General features: G+C 38.7%; 1 protein-coding gene, 1 long non-coding RNA gene and 1 pseudogene across 8 annotated transcripts in view; 1 reads left to right on the top strand and 2 right to left on the bottom strand.

The window, feature by feature from the left end:
* The window catches only part of LOC103672557, a 9949-nt gene extending 949 nt beyond the window's left edge, over nucleotides 1-9000 (bottom strand). The window contains exons 1-4 of one of the 3 annotated variants that reach the window (XR_005837700.1): nucleotides 8571-9000; nucleotides 6814-6902; nucleotides 5470-5635; nucleotides 1-1607 (exon numbers count right to left, since the gene is read on the bottom strand). The exon at nucleotides 1-1607 is cut by the window's left edge and continues 949 nt beyond it. This is a non-coding gene — a long non-coding RNA (uncharacterized LOC103672557). Of the gene's footprint in view, nucleotides 1608-5469; nucleotides 5636-6813; nucleotides 8549-8570 lie in introns of those variants that run through there. The other 2 variants (XR_005837698.1, XR_005837699.1) reach the window with 2 other exon arrangements.
* The window catches only part of SLC38A6 (solute carrier family 38 member 6), a 78810-nt gene that overhangs the window by 9749 nt on the left and 42351 nt on the right, over nucleotides 1-26710 (bottom strand). For 3 of the 5 annotated variants that reach the window (XM_008701238.2, XM_008701263.2, XM_008701255.2), the window contains exons 9-16: nucleotides 21344-21409; nucleotides 21052-21105; nucleotides 19394-19473; nucleotides 18828-18928; nucleotides 13427-13551; nucleotides 12100-12244; nucleotides 11894-11988; nucleotides 10864-11710 (exon numbers count right to left, since the gene is read on the bottom strand). In XM_008701238.2, the coding sequence (XP_008699460.1) occupies nucleotides 11630-11710; nucleotides 11894-11988; nucleotides 12100-12244; nucleotides 13427-13551; nucleotides 18828-18928; nucleotides 19394-19473; nucleotides 21052-21105; nucleotides 21344-21409 (747 nt within the window). In that variant the 3' untranslated portion in view covers nucleotides 10864-11629. Of the gene's footprint in view, nucleotides 1-10863; nucleotides 11711-11893; nucleotides 11989-12099; nucleotides 12245-13426; nucleotides 13552-18827; nucleotides 18929-19393; nucleotides 19474-21051; nucleotides 21106-21343; nucleotides 21410-26710 lie in introns of those variants that run through there. The other 2 variants (XM_008701243.2, XM_008701249.2) reach the window with 2 other exon arrangements.
* On the top strand, nucleotides 23792-25283 carry LOC103672509 (annotated as a pseudogene).

Consider the following 26710-nt stretch of genomic DNA (forward strand, 5'->3'; position numbering starts at 1 on the left):
CAAGGACAACTGAAGACTAATCACAAGTGATGCTAAGTCAATGAAATGACACTGGGCCGCTCCGATGGCACCTGAAGGGGCCTCGCTTTGAGAGCCAAGCCTAGCTGGTTCAATCACATCTTCACGGGGGCGGAGGATGGCCTCCCAGCCCTTCTGATGTCCCCGGCACTCTGGGAAGAAGCAGTGGCTTCCATCTTTTCGGGTCACCGCTGGCTCTGAAGTCACTTTTCTGAGGGTTCTGATCGCCTGGCTAGCACAGATGCTATTATTCTTGCTCTGCCCCATGTGGCTCCAGGGAAGGGCTTTACACACACAATCCGGCTCACACAAGGCATTCTTGTGTATTGCTTTTATTGGTTTCAGGAGACGGAGGCAGGCAAATTACAGCTGAATATTAGACGTTTCTGTTCGTAAAATGCCCTTCAGCCCCTTTCGCTCACAGGCTCCAGACTCCCACGGCTGGCTTAGCACCCGTTGCCTTTTTCCCTCGGCTTCTCAACCCCTAAATCCATGTTCTCTTTTACAAAGAGTGCTGTAGATATTTCTTCAACTTCCTCCTCTCCTGCCAACTCATTATCATAAGGTCTCACCTTTTTTAAAAAACTTGAGGTAAAATTCACATAACATAAAACTAACCATTCTACAGTTCATTAGCATTTAGTAAACTATTGGGACACCGTAGAGGCTGCATCCCCAGTGACTTAAGACAGGTTCCTAAACAAAAACATGAAAAATATTTCCTAGTACTAAGAGAAAAAAATTTTTTTTTAAGATTATATATTTTTAAGCAATCTCTACACCCAACATGGGGCTTAAACCTACAACCCTGAGATCAGGACTTACGCCTCCACCGACTGAGCCGGGCGCCCCCGAGAGAGACTGAGAATGCCAGCTGCTTCCCCTCCCTTAAACTCTGTTCCTCCACGGATAGAAGTCTTTGGTATTTGAGGAAAAAGATGCCGTCAAACAGCTGCTTATCCTTTTGGAGAAAGAGATATAATTTGTGGGGGGGAAATGGCTGTGAAACATTTAAAATAGATTTGTTCACAGAAGGTGGTATTTACAAAACTAATTTTCGGCTTTATTTACTATTCAGTGGAGTATTAACAACTTACTTGCACATCATTCAGCAAATATATATACATTTATGTATTTTTTATACATTACATATAAACTTAAGATTTGTTGGTCGTCATTTTGCTACATATATAAATATATATGTGGGTGGCGAAGCGACGACGAACCAATGTTAAATTTCCGTGATGGGTATATGGACATATTATTCCAACTCAGATGTAGATCTGAGATCGTTCATAGTAAAAAGCTGGGAAAAACTCACGGAGAAAAGCTTTTTATTTAGATAATTTATACTAAATGGTGTAAAATGTGTTATCCACATTCTTAGGATATGAACTTTTAGGCTATGAAGGGTGCTGGACACATGTCTGGTCTCAGCTGCGGTCCTTCCACTGACCATTCAAACTGAACAAACCCAGGAACAGATCCAAGGACTGGGTGAGCTGAGCAAGGATAATACGNNNNCCCGGAAGAGCGACAGCAACGATGGCAGCTCTCCTCAGGATATCAGACACACGTCACCTCCTCTCCTGGGAACAGCACACATGTAAAGGACACAACTTTCACATGGCGTTCATTAGAGCCATAAGAAAACTCCCTAAACACACAGTGAAGTAAGACTTAGCAAATATTTACTGAGCGAACTTATGGTATTAGGTGTTGTGTACAAGCGAATATGTGCAGGACGTGGTTTCTGTGTTGGGGTTAATTACAACTGAGTCAGGCACAGAGGGTACTTAAATGTGAGAAGCTAAATAACACCGCAAAATTTAAAGAGTAATTATTACATTGTTGGTGAAAATGTAAGTCAGTAAAACCTTTAATGGAGGGCGATTTAGTAATATCTATACAAATTAGAAATGTGCATACCCTTTGACTCAGAATTCCAGTTAAAAAAGGGTAGGAACGAAATACTATGCAGCTGTTAAACAGAGTAAAGCAGTTTTGTTTTTTTTTTAAAGTAGGCTCCACGTCCAGCACAGAGCCCAACACGGGGCTGGAACTCACAACCGTGAGATCAAGCAAGACTCGAGCTAAGATCAAGTCCGACGTGTAACTGATTGAGCCACGCAGGTGTCCGTAGGCAGCCTGATATGTACCGATACAGAATAACTCCAAAACAAAATGTGAAAGCAAACATAGACAAGTGGGACTACATCAAGCTTCTGTGCAAGAAAGGAAACAATCAAGAGAGTAAAATGTCAACCTACAAATGGGAGAAAACATTGCAAACCATATCTCTTATCTGATAAGGAGTTAATATCCAAAATATATAAGAACTCCAACAACTTAATAACAAAAAACCCCCAAATAACTCTATTTAAAAATGGCCAAAGGACTTGAATAGACATTTCTCCAAAGGCATACAAATGGCCACTGGGCATATGAAAAAATGCTCAATGTCACTGTTAAGAAAATGCAAATCAAAACCATAATGAGATATCACCTCACATCTGTTTGGATGGTTATTATTAACAAAAAAATCAGAAAACAACAAATGCTAGTGAGAATGTGGAGAAATTTACATTCCCACTGCTGGTGGGAATGTAAAATGGCGCAGCCACTACGGAAAACTGTATGGAGGTTCCTCAAAAAATTAAACATAGAATTTACCATATGATCCAACAATTTCACTTCTGTGTTTTTATCCAAAAGAACTGAATGACATACTCGTACCATCATGTCTATTACAGCATTCTCCACAATAGCCAAGAGGCGGAAACAATCTAAATGTCCACAGACAAATTAATGGATAAAGAAAATGTGGTATGTACGTACAATGGAGTATTATGTAGCCTTAAAAAAGGGAATCCTGCCATATGCTACAACATGGATGAAACTTGCAGACATTATGCTAAGTGAAACAGTCAGTCACAAAAGGACAAATACTGCATGATTCCACTAAAGCAGTCAAACTCCTATAAGCAGAAAGTAAAATGATGATTGCCAGGGCTGGGAGAAGGGGAAAATGAGGAGTTTTTGTTCAGTGGACATACAGTTTTAGTCATGCAAGGTAAAAAACTCTACAGGGGCGCCTGGGTGGCTCAGTCATTAAGCATCTGCCTTTGGCTCAGGGTGTGATCCTGGCGTTCTGGGATCGAGCCCCACATTAGGCTCCTCTACTGGGAGCCTGCTTCTTCCTCTCCCACTCCCCCTGCTTGTGTTCCCTCTCTCGCTGGCTGTCTCTCTCTCTGTTGAATGAATAAATAAAATCTTAAAAAAAAAAAAAAAGCTCTACAGATCTACTGTATGTATAACAATGTACATGTAATTAACAATACTACTATACTACTGTACACTTAAAGGTTTACTAAGAGGACAGAGCTCCTGCTCTGCTTTTTTACAATTGAAATTATATATCTATACATATCTTTAAATATCTCTATCACTAAGTAAAAAGAAGTCAAGGGGCGCCTGGGTGGCACAGCGGTTAGGCGTCTGCCTTCGGCTCAGGGCGTGATCCCAGCGTTACGGGATCGAGCCCCACATCAGGCTCCTCCGCTGTGAGCCTGCTTCTTCCTCTCCCACTCCCCTTGCTTGTGTTCCCTCTCTCTGGATGTCTCTAATAAATTAAAAAAAAAAAAAAAAAGAAGTCAAGATGCAGAGGACTGCATGTAGTATGCCAACATCTGCGTGTGTGTGTGTGTGTGTGTGTGTGTGTGTGTGTGTTCTATATAAATATATACTTAGCTGGGCTTAGAGTATGTTTTGCAAAGACTCAGAAAGCTGTAAGAGTGGTTGCTTCAAAAGAGAAAAACTGGATGCTTGGGGCAGATAATGAAGGAGGGAAATTTTGTACCATTTGAATTTGTACCAATTAAATTTAAATATTACCAATCAAAAATATAACACAAAGTAATTTATAAAAAAATAATAAATATAAGGTACTAAGCACACATACCAAAAGAATTATCTAGATAATAAAAGATTAGCTGGAATGGAGAATGAAGTATTTACAAGGTGGAATTTGAGCCGGGCCCTGAGGAAGGGCAGCGTTTAGGCAGGCAGAGGAGAGGAGTAAGGACAGGACAGGATGGGTGTGTAGGTAGTCGCAGTGGGGAGGGAAGGAGAGTGGGAGAGAGGAAGTAAACATGGAGAAGAAGGGTAACGAAAGGCAAATCAAGTGCCAGACAGTGAGATGGTTTCCGTGTACCATAGGATGTAGATAAGGGAGAAAAGAACGAAACAGTTTAGCAGATGACGCAGGGGATGGTGGGATTAATGTGGCGGGCAGTAGGGAGCCACTGCAGGCTCTTGCGCAGGGAAGTCATATTATGAAAGCAGGATTCCAAGGAGATCAAGGGACACTAAAAGACAGACAACTGTTAGAAGGCTGATGTAGCAATCCAGTGGGCGTCCACGACAATCATCGGGGAAGCTCTACAAATCTGTACCGATGCCTGAGCCTCAGCCGCCAGAGAGTCTCATTTAATTGGTTTGCGGTAGAGCCCTGAACACCGTCATTTTCGAAAGCTCCCCAAGTGATTCTGAAGAGCAGCACGGGTTGAGAAGAACTGTAATAATCCAGGCACAAAGGGATGAAGGCTAAGGTTCAGGTACTGGCAGGAGGTGGGGGGCAGGATAAAAGCAAATCTAGGAGACATTTCCAAGGAAGACCCGATGTGGTGACAGACTGGAGGTAAAGAGAGAGAAGACAGACAGTCTGTTAGATTTATGCATTCAGTCAATAAATATTCATCAAGTCACTCCCAAGTACCAGCGGCCACTCTAAGCTCTCAGGATTTAGGGATGAACAGGACAGCCAAGTCCCAGTTCTTAACAAACTTGCAGCCCAGCGGGCACAGACAGCGGGCGAGACCCCCAGGAGGGGCCCGGCAACAGGGCGGCAACAAAGCACCGCTGAGCACTGGGGCTGCTCGGTCATGTAAAGGGGTCAGGGACGACCTCTCTGGGCCAGTGACACTTGAGCTGCGGCTTGAATGAGGAGGAGCCGGGCTTGCAAAGGTCTTTGAAGAGAAAGTTCTAAGTAGGAAAAACGGTAAGCGGGTGGGAACAAGCTTGGTGTGTTCGAGGCACAGAACGGCTGGCTGGCTGCAGGAGAGTGAGAGCCAGATCCGAGGCCAGGTCAGAGAAGTCAGTCGGCATAGACCAAGCAGAGCCTTGTAGGCCATGACACAGATTTCATTTTCAGTGAGATGGGAGGCCCTGGGAGGAAATCATGCAGAGCAATGACATGATCTGCTTTACATTTTTTAGCAACTATTTTGGCCACAGTGTGAAAATGGACTGCAGGTGGCAGGAATGGAAGCAAGAAAAGTAGCTGGAAGGACGGATTAGAACATGGTGAGTTTAGGTAACGGTGTGGTATCCAAGCAGAAATACCCCAGGACAACTAGAAATGTGGGAAATAGGTGAGAATCCAGGTTGTACCTACTGACTTGGGAGACACTTCCAGAAGGACTGAAGAAATGCAGGTTAGATGACACTACAGGACGATAACTTTACCCAAAAAAGAGATTAATAACAACATGGAAGAAAAGTCGCTAGTGGTGGGCTGCAAGGCTCTAGTTCGTCTTGTCTCACTGAACATCTTTATCTGTGAATGGGATAAAGAAATGGCAGGATCATGAAGGATGTCAAAAAGCAGGGAATAATGATGCATTGGAATCAAAACTCAAAAAAGATCTCAACTGCTGAAAGGACGAGCTAAAGTTAACAAGACAGAGTTTAACATGTATCGATAGATAACAGGTGTGTGTGTATGTACATATGTAATACAGATTCCTTCATACTTAAAAAAATTAAAATCAAGAACAAGACCTAGTTCACTTAAAAGAGACCTGGAGCTTTTACTGACCACATACTTCACAAGTGTATGAAGTGTACTGCCAATGTGAAAAAGCTGAGGTAAAATCAGAGTATGGCGACATTATTATAAAACTACAAAAATTATGTTTCTGGGGAAGAATATACCAGTAGTGAAAATAAACTGCGCTGATCAGGAATATTTCTAGAATATTATTTTCTGATAGGACTACTGAGTAGGTGGCTGAAGCAGAGAAGGGAGAAGAGATATGTGATTTGAGGAACAAATAAAACCACATATATTCAATTCAGTGCTCGATTGAAGCGTACTCGAGCTTTCCCCAAATATCATGTAATCTAACTTGAAGAAACAAGGTGTATTTCCCCTGGTGGAGAGAAAACTTAGTCTTCAAACATGAAAGTCTTCAGAGAATTCAGAATTAAAGAGACTTGTCCAAAATTAGACAAAAAGAGGTAGAGCTGGGATTCGAACACAGGTAAGTATGACTCCAGAATCTTAAAGAAAAAGTCTATCTATATATGTAAATACAGGAAAATATAGATATTTCTTTCCTTTGAGTTAAGTGGCTTCACTTATCGAGTCCATCTGAAAAGTTTCAATGAGAAAATTCCAGGTTTTATCTGAGCTTTTTTCAGACAAAAAATTAGGTGTCTTATTTAACCTCACAACTTCAGGACAAGGTGCAACATCTAGTACATACTGTGCGCTCAGTACATATTTGCTCAGTGAATTAGCCAGTCCCTTTGCTTGCGTTGTGCACTGGTCCACTAATCGATATAAGGTAAACACACACAAAACAAGTGAGCACCATTTCTCTGCAAGTCTTTTTTCCTTTTACCATTCCACATAACCATGTCTTGTAGTCGTCTTTTTTTCCCCCTGGTAACTCAATTTCCCTCTCCGCCCCCTTCCTTTGTCCCACAGGCAAATAAACCTCTCACCCCCACCTGTCCACCTGGTCATCTGCCAAGATGAGTCTTCCTGCTTCCCATACTTGCTCACCTTGACTGACAGCTTCACAAACGAGGACAGTGGACTATGAGGACAGTAAAAACACAGATCAGATTGTTTAGGAAGGGTGAGAAAAGAGAATTCAGACTGCAACGAGGAAACTACATCCACAATATCTTTACCATCCTTCACCAAAATTTTGTTTCCCTATTTTTCCCTCTTCATTATGAGAAGACTATAGGAGGATAATGGTAGAAAAATGAATAAATTGTGTGTTTAAATTAAAAGAAAACAAACTTCTCAGTACTATAAAAGGTTCTGAGAAGTTCTAAGACCAAAAATTGTGACACCTAAAATCTAGGCAGAGTTACTGGCAGGAAACGAAGTCTTTTTTCAATAGGGCTAATTCTAACACAGCCACAGAGTACGGTTAACATGCCAAGAAAATAATCAGGTTAAAATTAATTGTTTTGAGTCCTTTTGTTTCTCACATCTATTCTCCATCTCTGTATACCGTACTGGCAATGTCAGCACTAGAGACTCCACACCCAGCTACCCACAGATTATCTGGTAACCTGATCCTGCAAATACACAGGATAGAATGGAGAAGAGAAAAATCTGTTTACCTTAAAAAGAGATCTTTCAAATGCAGTAACATCTCATACAATGCTCACCATTTCATTTGTGCTCACAGAACCTTACTCTTAGGCTCCGAAATGAATCGTTTCAGAGTCAGATGGCTATAGCACTTCCACAAATGGGGAGAATACACATTTCAAATACAAAATAGTATCGGTGCAAAGGTCACATGGAGAAAGAAATGAACCTTTCCCCAACTGATCTCTGTCCACTTCAGAGACCGCCCCCCAAAGGGGGGGGGGGAGAAAAAAGTTCTTAAAGGTGGATGCTTTCTATGTGGGCAAATATAGAACGTGAGATTTTGCAAAGGTAAAAAAGGTTTCTAGAAGCACATGAAGGCCAGTGATTAGACCATAACCCATCTAAAGGCATGTGTAAAGTTTACCTGAAAATGCATGGTATGCTTCTGCTTTTCCATTGGTGCCTTTACCAGGTACTAAACTTATATTTAAAAGGTGAAGAAACAGAGGAGCAAACAAAGCCAGAGAGTTTGGGCTGATCTGGTAACTTGCTACCCATCACATACCAGTTAGGAATTGCCACAGTAGAGAATCTATGGTACTTTCTAGACTGCAGCTGTCTACCTAGATTGTGCTGAATTTCAGATTCTGCTTCTAGATGGAAAGGGAAAAAAACACACACACAAAGATTTCCAGACCTTGGGTGTTTAAAGGGCCCTTCACACAGTAAATCAACCTACTCCTGTCTTGTTTTCTCCGCAGCCAGACTGAAATAATACAGCACCAGCAGAGGTGTGAATTACCCCCATTCATCTTAATGGAGTGTTAACTTCAAAGGCTTGTTTTAACCATTTAAATGCTAAGCTCATGAGTAAACATTCTGTTAAAAAAAGGTACAATTTAAACATTCGCCCTCAACATATGAAAGTAATTTATATTCTCAGCACTTCGTCTTTTAATTTAGCAAACAAGTCTCCAAGTGTTAGAAAAGTATATATTTTGTGCTTTACTTAGTTTTATTTTAAATAGTTCTTACCTAATAAATTATGAACATTAAGCCCACAATGCAAGGGCCTATATTTCCCAGGAAAAATGCAGCGCAGTACTTGAACAAGGTTTTTTGGTAATCCTGGTGAAGGGGACACTGCTCTTACCTGCCATTTTACTAGCTTCCTCCAAACTCCTGGGGAAGCTATGACTCCAAACAGGCCACTAGATAGATAAGGCAGAATAGTCAAGTGAAATAATAATTTAACAAAAAAACAAAAAACTCTTCCACAAATATTTTCACTTGATATCAACTAAGTTTTGTGCAGGGTGTTCAATAGGTTACTTGTCCCTTTGCCAAACCTCTCATGATCCTATCCCATGAGCAGGTGACAAGTGTATTAACTGATGCCCAGCTGTCATCACACTTAACATTTGCCCCAGGGGGCATCCTTGCATCTGTTGCAGATTTAGGGTTATTTTGGTATTACTGGAATTAGATTTATGTAAGCAGCTGAACACCTATTTGTATTTGGATCTATAATTTCATAAACAGAAAAAAAGGGTACAAGAATTAGCTTATCAGGGGCGCCTGGGTAGCGCCGTCGTTAAGCGTCTGCCTTCGGCTCAGGGCGTGATCCTGGCGTACCGGGATCGAGCCCCACATCAGGCTCCTCCGCTGGGAGCCTGCTTCTTCCTCTCCCACTCCCCCTGCTTGTGTTCCCTCTCTCGCTGGCTGTCTCTCTGTCACATAAATAAATAAAATCTTAAAAAAAAAACCAAAGAATTAGCTTATCAGACTGATGGGCTCTGGCTGACCTGAAGCCCCATGGGAAGCCATGCCTGGCTGCGCCCCTGGGACCAGGCTAAGTGCCCAGTTTCAGGAAGATATTAGTAGAAGAGTACAGCAGGGGCAGAACTGTGGGAAAACACTACAAAGAGTGCACGTGGGGCCAGTTCCCCCGTGAATGAAGGCTACAGAAAGATTCTAAACATATTAGCTGTGCAAGATGGAAGATGAAGAAATTCCACACCCCTGATTGAAAGCAAATTTATTTTACTGGTCCAAATGAAGGGATGGGGAAAAGTGGATAAATATCTGATCTATTAAAAGAGCCTGTTTTGGTCGGCACCTAATTTATACAAGGTCATTTAATCCTCTCAACACAACCCTGTATAATTGGTTTTAACTCCATTTAATACGTATGTGAAAGTGGAGGCTTAGAGAGGTTAAGTACTTTGCCTAAACTCACTGAGATTTGAACCTAAGTCTTTCTAACCCCCAAACTTGGACTTTTTCCATTATACTACGCTGATCCCCAGTTGCCAAAGAAATATCTTAACTCAAAAGAGAAGCTCAGTTGTCAATTTTTCAGCCCATTTCCTAAGTGGGAAGCAAGGGGGCACCTGCAAAAGTGTACATTTCCGTATATGCAAATTGTACTTTGCATGCAATTCCCTACTTTACATGTGCACAGGGGTAGAATTACATTTTTACTGATACACCCTGACTTTGGTAGGCTGCTAACAAGGTGCGTTTTACATAGAACACACATGGGGAGGAGAGATCTAGCTTCTGGTTTCCAACCAGAAATAAGCCACATCAAGGGGAAACCATGATTTACAACCCCACACAAAATATGATATAAATCATCACTATTTGTCTCTGTTTGCCAAGTAGAAAGTCACATGTTTTAGTGACAAATGAGAAAGCTCAGAGAACTTCCAAATCCACAGCCAATCATCACAGCTCTATCTCATAATGAACAACAGGAAAATCACAAAAGTTCCTTAGAGAAGATTTGGAGGCAGGGCAAAATACCGAATGAAATAATCCCACAGTTTGGTTATTAGTGATTAATGTTGACAACATTAACCCACAGCTAACATTAAATTTTGTATTAAGCTCAATACACTGATTTCTTAAAAAACAAACAAATGAAAAATTGACCCAGTATATTTAATAACATTAAAAACTTTTGAGAGAATGAAAAGGCAAGCCACAGACTGGGAGAGAGTCTTCGCAAAACACATTATCTGATAGAGGACTGGTATCTAAAATACAACTCAACAAGGAGAAAACAATCCAATTAGAAAATGGAAGAAAGATCTGAACCTCACCAAAGAAAATATACAAACGGCAAATAAGCATATGAAAAGATGCTCAACATCATATGTCATTAGGGAAATGCAAATTGAAACAACGAGATACAACTATACACCCATTAGAATGGCAAAAATCCAAACCACTGACAACACCAAATGCGGGCGAGGATACGGAAGAACAGGAATTCTCATTCATCGCTGTCAGGAATGTAACGTGTACAGCCAGTTTGCAAGGCGGTTTGGCAGTTGCTTAGAAGACTAAACATATTCTTACCATATGATGCAGCAATTGCGCTCTTTGGTATTAACCCAAATAAGCTGAAACTTAGAGTCACACAAAAACCTGCACATGAATGTTGATGGCAGCTTTATTCGTAACTTTGAAAGCAACCAAGAGGTCCTTCAACAGATGAATGAGAAAACAAACTGGCACATCCATCCAGCGGAGTATTATTCAATGACAGAAAGAAATGAGCTGTATGAAAATACACGGAGGAACCTTAACTGCATTTTGTGAAGTGAAAGAAGCCAGCCTGAAAGGTCAGATAATATATAATTCCAACTATATGACAATCCAGTAAAGGCTCACAGGGAAAGCCTCATAGTTTTTATGAAGTCAGTCACGAGATCTGTGGTTGCCAACGCTTGCATCAATGGTGAACTCTAAGGGAAACTGTGTGCTTTAGTTAATAATACTGTATCAATACTGCTTCCTCGAGTGTGACAAATGTACCACACGACACAAGCTGTCAACAATATGGGAAACTATGGGTGTCCTGGCGGTGAGGGGAAACAGAAGAGCTCTGTAATTCTGCTCAATATTTCTGTAAACATTAAATCTACCCCCCAAAATAAAATCTACTAATTTTAAAAAAACCCACAAAGATTGACCTAATATATCGAAGAACACTTTGAATTTCTTATTTTAATTAAAACTGTTATAAACCCACTTTCCCCTACCTATTTCTATTTTGTTCTGCTTGTCTGCTAATCATGTTTACAAAAATGTTTACCCGTATAAAAAGGATTTACCCAAGGTAAATCCAGAATTATCCTTTCCAGAATTATTCCTTTTTTGCACATAGAGGTAAATTATTCTTCATAAGGAGGAAAATATTTTTCATTTATTAATCCAATTAAAAATGATTAGTGCTAAACTAAAATTCCCAACCAAAATTCCAAAGATGAGCAAAACAAAAGCCTGTGGAAATAAAAAGATAAAGAACAATTAGAGTATTTTAAATCTCCACCTTCTCCAATAAAGTATGTTATAGTTCAAAATACATTAACTTTCTTAATGTAGATAAAAGAGTCAATTACAAAATGACAATTTATTTTTTAAAATAGAATTCTTAAAAGAAATAATAAACAAAAGCTAACCTACCCCAAGCTTTTTCCATGAGACAAAATCCTCTCTGCTAAGTTTAAGATAAAATAATCCTGGGAATACAAAAATCAAACATGTTGATGTACTGGAACCTTTGAACGAGAGAAAAAAAAAAAAAAGAGGATATTGCCAGATTAGATGTGAGGCTGGATGACAATTTTATCCATTTTGTTACATGGGATTTTTTGAAAGAGAAAACTTACCAACTATTCCAAATACATTCTTAATGTCAGGGACATGTAATGCAAGTAAAACAATGATAATATTGAGTGCTAGAGTGATCAAAGAATGGCGAGTCCATGAGAATGGGAAGTTGGAGAAAAACATCATCATTAAAGCTTTCCTTGCCTGTATAACAGAAAAAGAAACAGATTTAAGCAAAGAAAAAGTGTCAAAGCCAAAATACTTGCTTAGGGAAACACAGGTACAGTACAGTAACCATGATATTCTTGTCCCCTATACCATTTAGGTTTTAAAAACACAGCATAAATTATTATCATAAAGTGTTTATGACTCATAAACTAAGATACACCCTTCTGTGTGAGCTTCATAAAAAATTATTTTGCTTTAATTCTTGAAGAAATGTTCATATTCATTTTCTCTAGGTTGCTTAATTTTCAAAATGACCAACAATAACACTGTGTGATGAAATCTCAGAGAATCACTTTCATTAAATTCATACATAGAAGAACAAAAGGTTAAAGTAGAAAAAGAAATCATGCTATGGGAAAGAAACACCATTTACTATTTTATTTTACATTACCTGTTTCATAGCATGTAAATATAAAAACTAGTTCATGACACTTCCCACGGCCAAGGCGGGCAGCAGGCAGTCTGCATCACACCAATATTCACACACCACCCCCCACCCCCACTCCCACTGAGGCACGCCTGGCAGAGCCGTCCACACAGGGGGTGGGCCAAAGATCTTGAAGGCCTAGTTCTTAGGAAGCTCACTGTTTAGGGGTTCAAGACATTCATGCAGAACCATTCATACCTAAAGCCTCTGTTTCCATTTTCTCAGAAATTCTTACATATGGCAACTACATGCAGAATGAAGATCTGTTCTGCCCCTTAATTATAATTCTACAGCAAATAAAATATTTTGACTAAGATTAAATTAGAGTGTCTATGTGAAAACAAATCTACAATAAACCAGAAGGAGCTTATTTTTTTTGCTGACTTGACTTTTGCCTCTTCATGCACATTCTTTGGAAAACAGAATACAGAATTAAAGAGGGGGAAAAACCCGAAACTTTAGAAGAACCATAGTCTCTAAATTGGAAACAATGCTGTGGGAGAGCGTAAATCTAAACTAAATCTCAAAAAGCACAAATTAGCTTAGTGGTTCACTGTTATTTCTGTGCTTTCATGGGGCCATATGCAAGTATGAGGTCTTTGATCAATTACTTGACAAGTGAATAAGATATACAAGACTAGATGTGATTCAAACACTCTAGTCTGCAAAGAATTAGTGTTGCCATATTAGGGAGCTGCTACATTAAGCAACAGCCCTTTAAGAATACTTACAGGGAAGTGGATTAGAGGGACTGCCAAAAGCACAGCAAACAGTATGCATAACTTCACAGTCATGACAACAACATCATGGGGCAAGTATGTGCTATAACCTTCCAGCAGTTCTGACGCCACTTTGTCTGTAAATTTAAAAAATAATAAGGACCACGTTATAAACTACCAAGCTTTCAATAACAGCAAAATTATTTTTCTTGCACAAATAGATCTTAACAAATTTTGGATTCCCAGTACCAGATCCATCTCTGGCCTTTCTCCTATCCTATGAAACACAAACACATTAGTTAAATATTTTCTCGAAAATTACAATCTTTTCTTTTAGTTAAACTAGAAACCAGCACAGGTAGAATCTCTAAAATTATGACAATGAATTTATATATATAAATAACTCTTTAGAACTTTTCCATAATCTGGCGGTTTTGAACGTTTATGTTGGTTTTGTAAGGTGCTTTCACATGTATTACTGCAAGTGTCTCACGTGTTTCCTTCCAATAACAATTAAGACAGGTAGGTCGGCTAAGAAATATTAACTGCCTTGCCCAAGATCACACCGCACAAAGGGGAAGAGCTCGCAGAGCTACACACCCCAATGTTTTTGGCGCCAAAGCCAATACCTTTTCCTCAATACTGCAATGTTTTCTAGAATCTTACACTTCTGTGCATGTTGCCTGCTTCACCAACACTTCATCTGTAGAGTCCTCTTTCCTAAGAAAATGTAGCTGTAGGGAATCGGCTTACTCGGCAAGCCAGTGTGGTAGTCAGGGACAGCATGTGGACCCGCTGACCACGCTCTGCTCCGTACTGTTCTTCCAGTTTCACAATGTCTTCTGCACCCCCAGTCAGACGAGGGGCATGAAGAGTGAGCGCTCTCAAGAGCACTCCATATCCTCTTGCGGGAAAGATCAGTTTGTACTTAAAATGGAATGGTGCCTTAGTTTGTACTTAAAATGGAATGGTGCCTTTTAAATTTGAGAGTAACATGTATTGGAAAAGATGCTTCGGAGGAAATAAAAAACATACCTCTGTTTTCAAGGATCTTAAAATATAAAGGCGCAGTAAGACGAACACACCCATACAATAGAAAGTGGATAAACACAGATACACAGTGGCAGTAGTTGTTCTAAACAGAGAGCTATGGTGATTCTGAATAGGGAAAGGTAACTGTGACTCTGGGATGGGCAAGGAGCAAGTCCAGGGAGGCCTGGGGCGAGGCGTCATGATCTAGTGAACAGCAGGAAGGTAGAGGGCCCTGAATTCTGGAACTACAGACTAATGTTCAAATTCTTCTACTTATTAGCACCTTAACTTCTCTGAGTCTCTTGGTTCTTACATCTGCAAACTAGGGACAATAATATGTTGACCTGTGGATTACTGAGAGCATTAAATGAGTTAATGTGTATGGGGGGGGGAGATTTTTCTCTCAGAGCAAGAACAGCACAGGCAGAAGCCCTAAAGTAGCAAAGAGAATATGCATCTGAGAAAATGAGGACCCAGTGGTACTACAGTGGCTGGAACAGGATGTGCTATAGAGCACAGACAGCAGTGGCTGGTATGGCCAGAAAATGCATTTAAGACCCAGGAGCAGAGCTCTTCATAGGCAAACCCTATGAAGTGGGCCACAGAGATGCAATGACTTATAAAGATTAGTGTATTGTGATCTGAACTAAGCAGGAAGAAAAAGAAATCAGAAAAAACAGAAGGTTACTGTCAGGATCACTGAGAGGTAATGAGAAACTGAACTAGACCAGGGATAATGGAAATGGGAGAGAAACTAATTGTCTAAAGTATCAAAGAACTACTTTACATGATGTGAGACTAATGGACTAAGTAAGAAATAAACAAGAGCCAGGAAAGCTGGATTCTTATTTCCAAATCTGAGATATCTGTGACCTTTGAAAAAATATGGCAAACTATTTTATTTCCACTTTCTGAATCATGAAAATGAGCTATTAACACTTATTGCCTAACAAATTTGTAGACTTTTAAAATGGTCTGGTTATGATGTAACATTTGGGCATTGGCCTGGCTTTCCAGAGGAACACTTTTTCTCCCTCACCTTATAATGCTTTAACATCTGTAAAGAGCCAGTATTATTAACCCAGGTACATACTTATAGGTCCCTGTAATCTGATAAAATTTAGATATTAACTAAGCTTTGAGATCACGAGATACAGGGATCTCAGGCAGCTCCAGAAGCCTGAAGAACTAAATTTATTATAAATTCAAAATATTGTTACATATCCACTTTCTACTTTCCCAGGATGAAAACACTTCATTTGGGACAGTCAATTCTGTGTTCTTGGCTGAGCCTTAACATATGTAAGGAATAGAGTATAACACACTTCTCTGAATTCAGACAAATCTCTATAAATCTCAGTAAGGATCTGACGGTGATCTCTGCAAGTTATGTGTTATTACGTCAGGAGGCCGTCCTGTGTAACACACACTGTCAAACCACATGAAGTTTATAGAGATTACCACAGAGTATCAGAAAGATCATGGGATTAGTGTTCAGGAGACATGCCACTAAATGTGTGACAGGTCACTTCACTTCTTTGGCCTTCAGATGCTCATTTACAAAATGCGGTGAAGGCCTTAACTCATGACTAGCCCTCTTGATAATCACTCAATCAGCAATTTTTTCCCATAAGACTGAGAGCTACTGTTATCTCGATAGACATATACCATAAAAGATGCTCCTTAATTATAATTAACAACCCCCCAAAGCTAATGTAAACAGCAAACTCAGTATCGGAATCTTCTTTTGTCTTTGGAGACAGAATTACTTTTGTGTCATTTTTTTAAATCTATCTATCACCTACCTATGATGAGATTTTTCTTAGATGTGTACTTCTCCGTTACAGAAAATGTGGATACTCCGAAGAATTTGCGATGGATTAAGTCAGAGACCACATTAATAGCTTTACCTGATAACAAGGACAATCCCTGTGTAGGAAGCACTTCATTTACATAATGAAAATGTTTAGCCTCCGTGTTCACATAACAACAGATAGATAGGTATACAGGTAGGTAGGCAGGTACGCAGGTAGGTAGGTCGGTAGATAAAGATATATAGATATGCCTGGAGCTTAAGTGAGCCAGGTTTTTCCAAAAGCTCACTAAAAAAAACTTGGGATGAAGGAAATCTCGGTTCTACAGCATAATTCCTGAGGAGGCAACACGATAACAAAAGCCTTTAGAGAAAAAGTCAGAACTGGATTCAGATCCCAGCTCGTTACTCGTTAGCTGCAGGTATCTGGCTGGCCGAACTGCTCGCCCTATGTGGACCTACACCCTGCAGAGTTGTAAGGATTAAACTGAGTAATGTATATAAAACACCGGGCATTTACATAGATGTTAGCTCAATAAATGTATTAGTATCAGTCCTTCCTCCACTTCCCTTTCAATCTAAGCTTTCTTACCATTTAGTACAGCATCTCACAGTAATTTATGTAACTATTCCTCAGCAATCCTGGAGACTGGCAGGCCATCTGTGGCTTCTTTCAGAGAGCTATTTACCCGTATGGAGGAGGAGGGGGAGGTCTATTTTTCGGATTTTTTCTCAATGTCAAAGATCTCTAAATAGAAGAGTATTTGTGCCAGGTGACAATTTTACTTTAGACAAATATACAGCTATTCTGTCATATTAAGTTTTTGCTGAATCCCAATGGAGAACCTGCTACAGTATCTTACTAACCAAGAAAAGTCATACTGAGCTCAAGTCTGTGCAAAAATTTACAAACCAAACAACCAAAACTATAACTTATATAGTTCAAGAATCCTGTTTCATCAGCAAAGATCACAAAAGCTTAACCATCTGCCTTAATTTTCTTTGTAGTGTATCCAGCAGGGTACTGTACTCGTGTTGGAAATAACGCTTTTCCTGCTGGCATACACAGAGCTCTACTACACTACTCCTATCCTACATCAGTATAAAAACGCAAGAGCAGATTTAGATTAATGAGTGGCCTTTATTACTGTTAAAATAGCACAGAGATAATAAGAAAAGGACAATACGGCAATTATAATTTTCTCATACACTGAAAGCTCCAAGATCATACTCCTAACATAGTAGAGTTACCATATTTAACTTAAATTCCATTGAAGATAGGGAGAAGTAAAGGGCTGAAAAACTGAACACCTGAAATCCTAAAATAACCACAATACTCATGATAATAATAATAGTAACCACCAGCAGTAGCTCTCCTTTGTGGAAGACTGTAACGTGCCAGATACTAGAACAGGCATTTTACACATAACTCATTTCCTCCTCAATACAGCTCCACACGATTATCCCTGTCACAGATGAGGAGACGAAGAGATTACAAGGTGAATATCCTGTTCAAGGTCACACAGCTAGTTAGAGCAGAGTAGTTATCTGTACCACAGTTGTTGGATTTCAAAATCCATACTCTTTCCACTGGGATTAGGAAAGGTAGCTGTGCACGTAAACATTGTCCAAAAACTTGTCAGACTTGGAAAAACTCTGGGAGAGAAGCAAAGTGCCGTTAGAAGTGATCGTGGCTGCCTAAACCTGCAGCATGCGCACACGGCTATCAACCATGAAATAAATCAGTCATAGCAGCTAAATATCACCAGAGTAATAACAGCCATTTACTTGCAGAGTTGTTATAAAAGCACTCAGAAGCTGGAAAATGTAATCAAGAATTGACAAATTGAGCGCAATTTGTTATAATGGCTTTGTTTGCAAATTAAGTATGTTTGCAAATTAAAGAGCCTACAATTTTTTTCTTGTTCTAGACTTTTAAGTTTTACGTTTTCTTGAGGTTCTTTACAGAACAGAAAAAACATTTTCATACCAAGCAGGCAATTTTTCAAAAATAAATAAAAATTGACTATTATTGTAAGAATTTAAAAGAATCCTTTAAAATTTATGGGGAAAGATCATGGTGCATCATAGAACGCACATTGCCAAACTGTATGAATTAAGTCTGAAGGCAAAGATCTCTGATATCTAAGCATACAACTATAACCCAGCGTAAACCCTTTCCTTTCTTAACCTGTTCTTTTGCAATTAAGATGATTGATTCTCCCAACCTCCCAAACTAAACTAGAGTCTAATATACTGAATTCTCAATTAAAAAAAAAAAATCATTATTGCACATTTTTTTCTTGTGGAAAGACAGAAATGCCCCTAAGTTTTACTTAGGTGTTTAAAAAATTTTTCTTATGAAGTTATTAATCTTGAACTTGATCCACATTTTTAAAAGAAAGAAAATCAACTTTTTAAGGTCCGTAAAGCTACTACAATACTGCACTGACTTCTAGCAGCCTAAACATATTAACTTATTAATGAAAGGCAAAAAGAGAGTGTATATTCAGGTGTGAGGTCAACTATAGAATAATTTAGTCATTGGTAATTAAATAATATACTTACCATAAAAAGTGAGGTACCCGAAAAGTGCAGATATAAAATAAGTGAGAAAACTTAAAGCAATTGCTGTATGGGTTGCATTTTGCATTCTTTTCTTGGAAGGGCTAAAAGACAAAAATGGCCAAAGAAGAAACTATGATCTGAATTATATCTAAAGAAACAAATATCTCCCAAGCTAGTTATCAAGAGGATTCCTTAACTGTTCAAGGCCTACTTTATTAATAACTATATATCAGAACTTCTGATTTGAAATTACTGCACAAAGATTATGCTCCCAGGAAACACTCTCAAGTTGAACAGAACTAACTCTCAGTTGTTTTGTTTTAAACTAACACTCAGGGGTACCTGGCTGGCTCGGTCGGCAGAGCATGTTTTGGGGTTGTGAGTTCAAGCCCCATGCTGGGTATAGAGCTTACTTAAAATAAAATCTTTAAAATAAATAAATAAACTAACACTTAGAATCCAGTGATGGGAAAGAAGGATTCATAAAGGAGAATGTCATTCAATCTGAAAGTCTAAGTAAAAAGAAATACTTAATGCATTTAAAATATTTCAGGATTCTATGGTACCTTTGAAGTTCACAGTATATTGGCAATATTGAGGTATGGCAGAGAAATGAAAAAGCCATGGTAGGTATGGCATAAACACTCTGGAAAAGAATTTAAAAAGATGAAATTATTAAATGCTGTTCTGTTGAAACCACTACTTCATTTGACAATAAACTCAGGTCTTAAAAAAAATCAATTTGGTTAAATTTGTTTCATCTTTCACGAATCATCTCTTTATACATAAGAGGGTTTTGTTTTGTTTTTAAAGAGAGACACAAGTATGGTCACCAACAAATGTGTTACTTAATAGTTGGACTGCCTGTGCTAGCCAGAATATTTCTTGGCTGGCTTCTATGCCATGTTGCAAGTACCACCAACTGAATCTAAGGGAATACTGAAAATACTAATCACAACTTAGCATCTTTAACTAGGACCTGTTTCAATGGGAATGAATATGATATATTCTAGACTGACAAATTCTTAAAGATCCATTGGAATACACAAACATAAGTGTTTTTTTTTATTAGAATACTTAAGAGCCAGAGGAAGTTATAAAGCAAACAAAAGTTATCATTTAAGTGAAAATACTGTCTTTATAATATGCATGGTGATGATTCACTTTCTCTTTTCTACTGTAAAAAGATTTCCTTCTAACTAACAACTTTAGGTTCTTCAACAAAAATTCCAGATGTCTGAAGACCTATCTTGGGATATAATGCATGAGAGTTTAATTCACAAATTCTCTTTCATATATTGCTTAATTTCCTGGCTTGTCAATTACTCTACTTAGACCTTTAAGGCAGATAGCCCTTACCATGTAAAGGATGTGGTCATCTCCCTCGTGGAGCCAGAGAGACATTTCTCATTGAAAAACTGGGGATAAAAAGGAAAACTGCACAGAGGATTCAGCACACTAACATGCTACACTGACAAGAGTTGTACAAGAGTGGAGGGGATTCTCGTATCTGCGACTCGGAGTTCAACAGAATCAAAAAAATGTAGATGAAGAAACTTGTGGCAACAGGGAAGACTTTGGGCTCTTCTAGAATGGTAAAGTAGACATCATCCATACCACAGTCCCTGTCTCCTTTGCCAATGCTCAGGGGCTCTTACAGACATTTCCAGTATCCTGGTTCTCAGAGATGGCAAGGAGACTTGGTCTTCTAGTCTCCACTCCAAGCATCATAAATTTCAACTTTGGAATGTCAGCCAGAAGATATATTGGCAGCACTCAGTTGCTGGTCCAATGATGAGGCTGTTTAGCTACAGACCAAGGTTCTACTCACAGGGGAGGAGTTTTTGATATAATTGGCTATTTAGCTTTATAAGTCCAGAGGGCAACAGGAAGTCTGTATCCACAGAGGACCTTATTGGCCAGACCAGACATTTGGTAAATCTGTTCTTTTAGGCAGTGGCCCATTTAAAACAGGCTCCATTTAAAGGCATGCCAAAAAAGAAAAAAAAAAAAAAGAAAAAAAAGAAAAAAAAAAGGTGGCTGTTTCATAATGGGCCACCCTGTGTTAAATAATATTATTCTTCTGGTAGGCAACCCTATACTTAGCACTTTCATGAAAATTAATTAGTTGCAGGTACAAAGACCTAAGAGACCCTGTTACACAAATCTCTTAAAACTTGAAATGTGAAAAATCAACCAAAATATCTGTTAATAACTTACACACCTCTTTGGAGAAATGAAAGAGCTTTGGTTTACAATCATCTGTAGCATTTGAAATCTGTTTAAGAGGATTGAGGGGAAAAAGAGAAACCAACAGTCATTAAAAGTCAGAATACATCAACAAAAATGATGTATTTATTATTAGTAGGCTTTCAAATAAAAATACTTCAAAACAAAGTTCCAAATTACAATATAGCCATTACTTTTTCATTAATTAGGAAAAAAATCATTATTAGTCTGATTTTTTTTCTTTTTAGCTTAAAATAAAAAGGAAGAAACAAAATATAAACTATTACCTGGAAGTATTGCTCTACATAATTTAATGGCAGAGGACAAGGAATGGACCATTTTTTAATTACTACCTGTAAGAATAAGTGGAATCCACACTCAAGATTATTTCTTATAAAATTCATGAAAAGAAACAGATTTCAAACAGGTCAGCATTATTTCAATTAAACTAATACCATACCAAATAATAGCTAAAAGAAGATTCTTTGCTCGTATGGCCTTTTCCCAGTTAGAATAGGTCATCCTTTATCATGGTTACCTATCGTGGGAGGAGAGGGGATGCTGTGTATCTGTTTAGTGGGGTTCTCCCCCATTAAAGATGGACAGTATTCTCACACCGACTTTTGAAAACCCCGAAGCATCAAGGCATTAAAAAAAAGTACAACTCAAAATGGGAACATGATGTTTTTAGTGACAATGGTATAAGACTACGGCATCAGTAGCAGATAGAGGAATACTAATAGCAGTTTGGGAAACGGCCAGGCAGAAATAAGTAGGGAACTTATGCAAACCAGGAATTCAGGGATTTCTGATGTAGAAGTACTTTCCTGCTGGCTTTTTTCAGACTTGCATTACTTTTAGTAAGTGCAGATAAGGCGAGCTCCGGCTGGTAAAAAGAAATTAAAAAAAAAAAAAGAAATCCAGAGGGATGTTATTTCCCTGAAATAACCAATGAAAATATCTCGGGATTTTACGCTGGATTGTGGCCATCCTTCTCCTAGACCTACAGTTGTGGTCGTGTGGACATTACCACTGTTGCAGTAGTTCCGGGGCACGTAATTACTCCGTAAATATTTGCTCCAGGCTGGAACCCAGCCTACACAGGGGCAGGGGGAAGAAAGGAAGCATTTGTCCTTAGCAGGAGACCAATAAATAAATACTAGTCCTGTTCATATTTGGTATTCATCTAGTTTTGGATTTTAACTAATTCAAACAAAATTTTATATACTGATAAAACAAATCTAAGGAAAACATATACTTTTAGAATTAAGTTAATGAGTGAACTAAAGAATTGCTCTTAATTAAAACCCTCACCAAGGAAAAAGAAAAATAAATAAAAGGGTAAACTGAGCAAGTTGCTTGGACGTTTCTAGGTAAGTTTTTGATGAAATAAAACTAAATGGTCAACTTACCGAGAGGAAAAAAATCAAAAGCAATAATTTCACATCTTTTTTTCTGATATGTTTTCAAAAAAGGGTGAGGATGGGGTAGGGCAGAAGCTAGAGCAGCGCGGCTGTCCCTCGTCTTTCTCTTCAGCCCCACTCTGAATTCAGGGCTGCACACTCCCCCCTAAGGAAGGTCGTGTGGTGACGGCAGCACCGCGCCCTGAGCACTTGTGTACCAAGTACTTTGACAAGGTCGGATTGTGAGCTACTCATTTACTTGATCAGCTATTATTACTTGGCTTGCAAATCAAAATGTTTCAAAAACCATGTCCCAAAATACAACATAATGATTCTTTCATTCATTTTTCAATGAATTTCTAGTCAATGAACAAGTCATCAGCAGTTTGGTTTTGTATTAATATTAAATTCAGCTACTATAGCCAATTTCCCAGCAGAGACCTATCCCAAGCGTAAGCCCAGGAGGATGGTGAGACGTGCGGTTCTATAACGTAGCATACAGAATGGGACTAGAAAGATACCCAACGACAAGCATGACAGGGAGTCCTTGAAGACAGAACATGGTAAGAAGACAACTCCAGGGGTCAGAAAGACAAAGGGAAAAATAATTCACTTGCATAGAAGGCCATTCCTTCTCTCTGTTCTGAGTTCTTCCCATCTTTCAAGGCTCAGCTCAAGTTTAATTTCCTTCCCTCCTGTCAGCTGCTGTGATTCTTATTCTGAAGAAAATAACAATACTTAATCATGTATTGTCCACATTGTTCTCTATTGTTTTCCAATTAATTTTTCTCATCTTCCCTACGAGATTGACAGATCCTTAAGAGCAGTGTCCACAAGTCCATCTGAAGCACCGATCATGCCTCACTTAGTGCTCAGAACAAGCAAAGACTCTGATTACAAACCATCCGAATTGTTTTCTATTTTGACTACTGGCTTAGTAAAATATTACTTAAAATACTAATCTGCATTCAAGACAGAACTTTTGGAAAGAATGGCAATCCATTTATTTTCTAAAATGGACCGAAAAAGGTAAAGCCATCTGGCTACTGTCATTCTGAGCTACTGCTAAAATAAAACGGATTTTTAAAATTTTAGATATTTCAAAGGGGGCAAAATTTTACGTTAAAATTTTTAAGAAAAATAAGATCTGGGACAACAGATAAGACTGTAAGTTTTGGGGCACCCGGGTGGCTCAGTTGGTTGAACTTCGGACTCTTCATCTCAGCTCAGGTCTTGATCTCAGGTTCTTGAGTTCGAGCCCCATGGTGGGCTCCATGCTTGGCCTGGAGCCCATTTAAAAAAAAAAAATTTTTTTTTTTTTTAAAATAAGTTTTGCTTTCTATCTGGCGGCAGATACCAGCTCAAAGATCAGCCACTATGGGCACTTACAAGTACATCCAGGAGCTATGGAGGAAGAAGCAGTTCGATGTAACGCACTTTCTTCCCAGGGTGCACTGCTGGCAATACCCACAGCTCTCTGTGCTCCCTAGGGTGCCCTCCCCCCCAAGCTGTCTGATGAAGCACGCACACTGGGGTACAAGGCCAAGCAAGGTTATGTCACATATCAGATTCACCGTAGTGGCCCCAGACGCCATTCCTAACGGTGAGACCTCGAGCAAGCCTGTCCATCACGGTGCTAACCAGCTAAGGTTTGCCAGAAGCCTTCAGTGGGTTGCAGAGGAGCGAGCTAGATGCCACGGTGGGGCTCTGACAGTCCTGAATTCTTACTGGGTTGGCAAAGATTTCACGTACAAATTCTTTGAGGTTATCCTCATCGATCCATTCCATAAAGGTATCAGAAGAAATCTTGACACCTGGTGGATCACCAAACCAGTCCACAAGCACCGGGCGAGGCGAGGGCTGACATCCGCAGGCTGCAAGAGCCTTGAGAAAGGGTCACAAGTTCCGTCATAAGTTCCACCACACTATTCGTGGTTCTTGCTGTACAGCTCAGAGAAGACGCGATACTCTCCAGGTCCTCTGTTACCGCTAATATAAGTAATGTTTGTAAAATCCCTACCTAATAAACAATTTAGTTCAGTCATGGCTGCTTAAAAGTGTTCTTTGTCAAAATGAGCTGTCTGCAGATTGTTCCATGAATGCGTTGTCAAATTATGAAAGTTAAAGTGCCATCATGTTTGAAGACTGCAAGTGATGGTGTGTCTTGTTTCTAATAAGATAAACACTTTTGTCTTTGCTTTATGTCATTAGGGAGTTTATATACCAGTGCTTAAAATGCTGTTTGGTATAACAGATGTAAAATAAATTCTGTAAAAGTGGAATGCAGAAGCTGGCCGTGTCATTTGTTGGTGCATATAATGAAACCTACAGCTTCACTGGGGTGATGCAATGCTCTGCTGGTTTACTCTCAAATGGTTGTTTTCAGGGGTTTGGTAAGAACACGCTTTTTAAATTGGATTTTGCTTGGAAATGTGAAGAACATCCAAATCCCTTATCATGATCATTTACAGAATAATAAAGTTACCTAAGGCCCACATTTTTAGGTTTAATCCAATATTCCACTTAAGTAATTGTTGCTTTTGAAAGAACAGTTTAAAAGAATGCCACCATTTTTAGAAGAATTGAACAAACCCATTTTAAGAGGGTTCTCTTACAAAGGAAAATAAATTCTGCTTAACCTAAGCAAAATTGCTTTGATCTCCACAGTACCACTGAGGTTCACATAAAAGGTGGAGGCTCCTGATTCTATCCCACGGCTCCATGGGATCTGTAGAATACTGCATTTCATACAGAGCAGTCAGGAATGGTATTTACACCAGCGTATATTAAAACTAGTAGAAATTGAACATTAGGTAAATGAGAAGAATTTACCTTAAGGTTCGTAAGCTAGTAACCAATGCTAGGATTAGGAAACTGGTAGTCATCAGATAACCTTTTAAAAGTGAGGGTAAAAAAAATTAAAGTTGGCTTTGATCAGAATTAAAAAAAAAAGACTAAGTTTCGATTTACATTATTTGGAGAGTGTAATTTAAGAAAATAATAGATTTCTGGACTGATTTTTTAAAACAAGTTTATATTAAGAATTTTTTAAAAAGTGTAATATAGATATTACATAGATTTATAAATATATATTGACAAAAATAATAAATGGAGCCATTGATACCATTCCAAAAAGACTGGGTTGATAAATACATGTTTCCTTTCCCTAACCATTGTGTATTTCAAAACCTAATTATTTAGAAAGTCTAAAATAAAAGGCACAATTAAAAGAAGCATTTTAAAAAAGCATACGGCATCTTCATTGGCCCACTGTAGAGCAAATTTAAACTGTGCTCACAGCAGACGGTTTGTAAAGCATCACAATAAGTGTAGGAGAAGGGTATTATTTCCATATGACTCCTACAGTAAGAAATCTGCATCAAACTTAAGAGTATCTGCCATGACGGAGATGAATATCGTGAAAACTACAAAAGACATATCGTATCAATATATTTCACATGCTCAAACTATTGGCTATAAAAACCAAATTATTCTTACCTATGCAATGCTTGGATTGCCAATTATCTGTGAGGAAAAAATTCAGTGTTATCTAGACTGATTCTCTTTCACATCCATCTGTTCATTTGCATACCTAGGTCATTCCTAACCATACAGATGCTTCTCAACAAACAGTTTATGAAACTGGACTACTTTCTAAGACCATACAGAAAAATAAACTCAAAATGGATTAAAGAACTTTAATTAGGATTAAATGTGAGACCTAAAACCATAAAATTCCTAGAAGAGAACACTGGCAATAATTTCTCTGACATCAGCCATGGCAACATTTTTCTAGACATGTCTCTTAAAGTAAGGGAAATGCAAGCAAAAATAAACTATTTGGACTACATTAAAATAAAAAGCTTTTTTTGCACAGTGAAGGAAACCACCAGCAAAACAAAAAGGAAGCCTACTAAATGGGAGAAGATATTTGCAAATGCTATACCTGATAAGGGGTATCTAAAATACATAAACAACATATACAACTCAATGTCAAAAAAAAATCCAATTAAAAAATGGGCAGAGGACTTGAATAGACATTTTTCCAAAGAGGACATACAGATGACCAACGGACGCATGAAAAGACGTTCAGCATCACTAATTATCAGGGAAATGCAAATCAAAACCACAATGTGATATTATCTTACAACTATCAGAATGACTAAAATCAAAAAGACAAGAACTAAGAAGTGCTGGTGAAGATATAGAAAAAAAAGAACCCTCGGGCACTGATGAAGGGAATGTAAACTG

This window comes from Ursus maritimus, unplaced genomic scaffold (genome assembly GCF_017311325.1).
Source record: "Ursus maritimus isolate PB19 unplaced genomic scaffold, ASM1731132v1 scaffold_25, whole genome shotgun sequence".
Taxonomy (NCBI): Eukaryota; Metazoa; Chordata; class Mammalia; order Carnivora; family Ursidae; genus Ursus; species Ursus maritimus.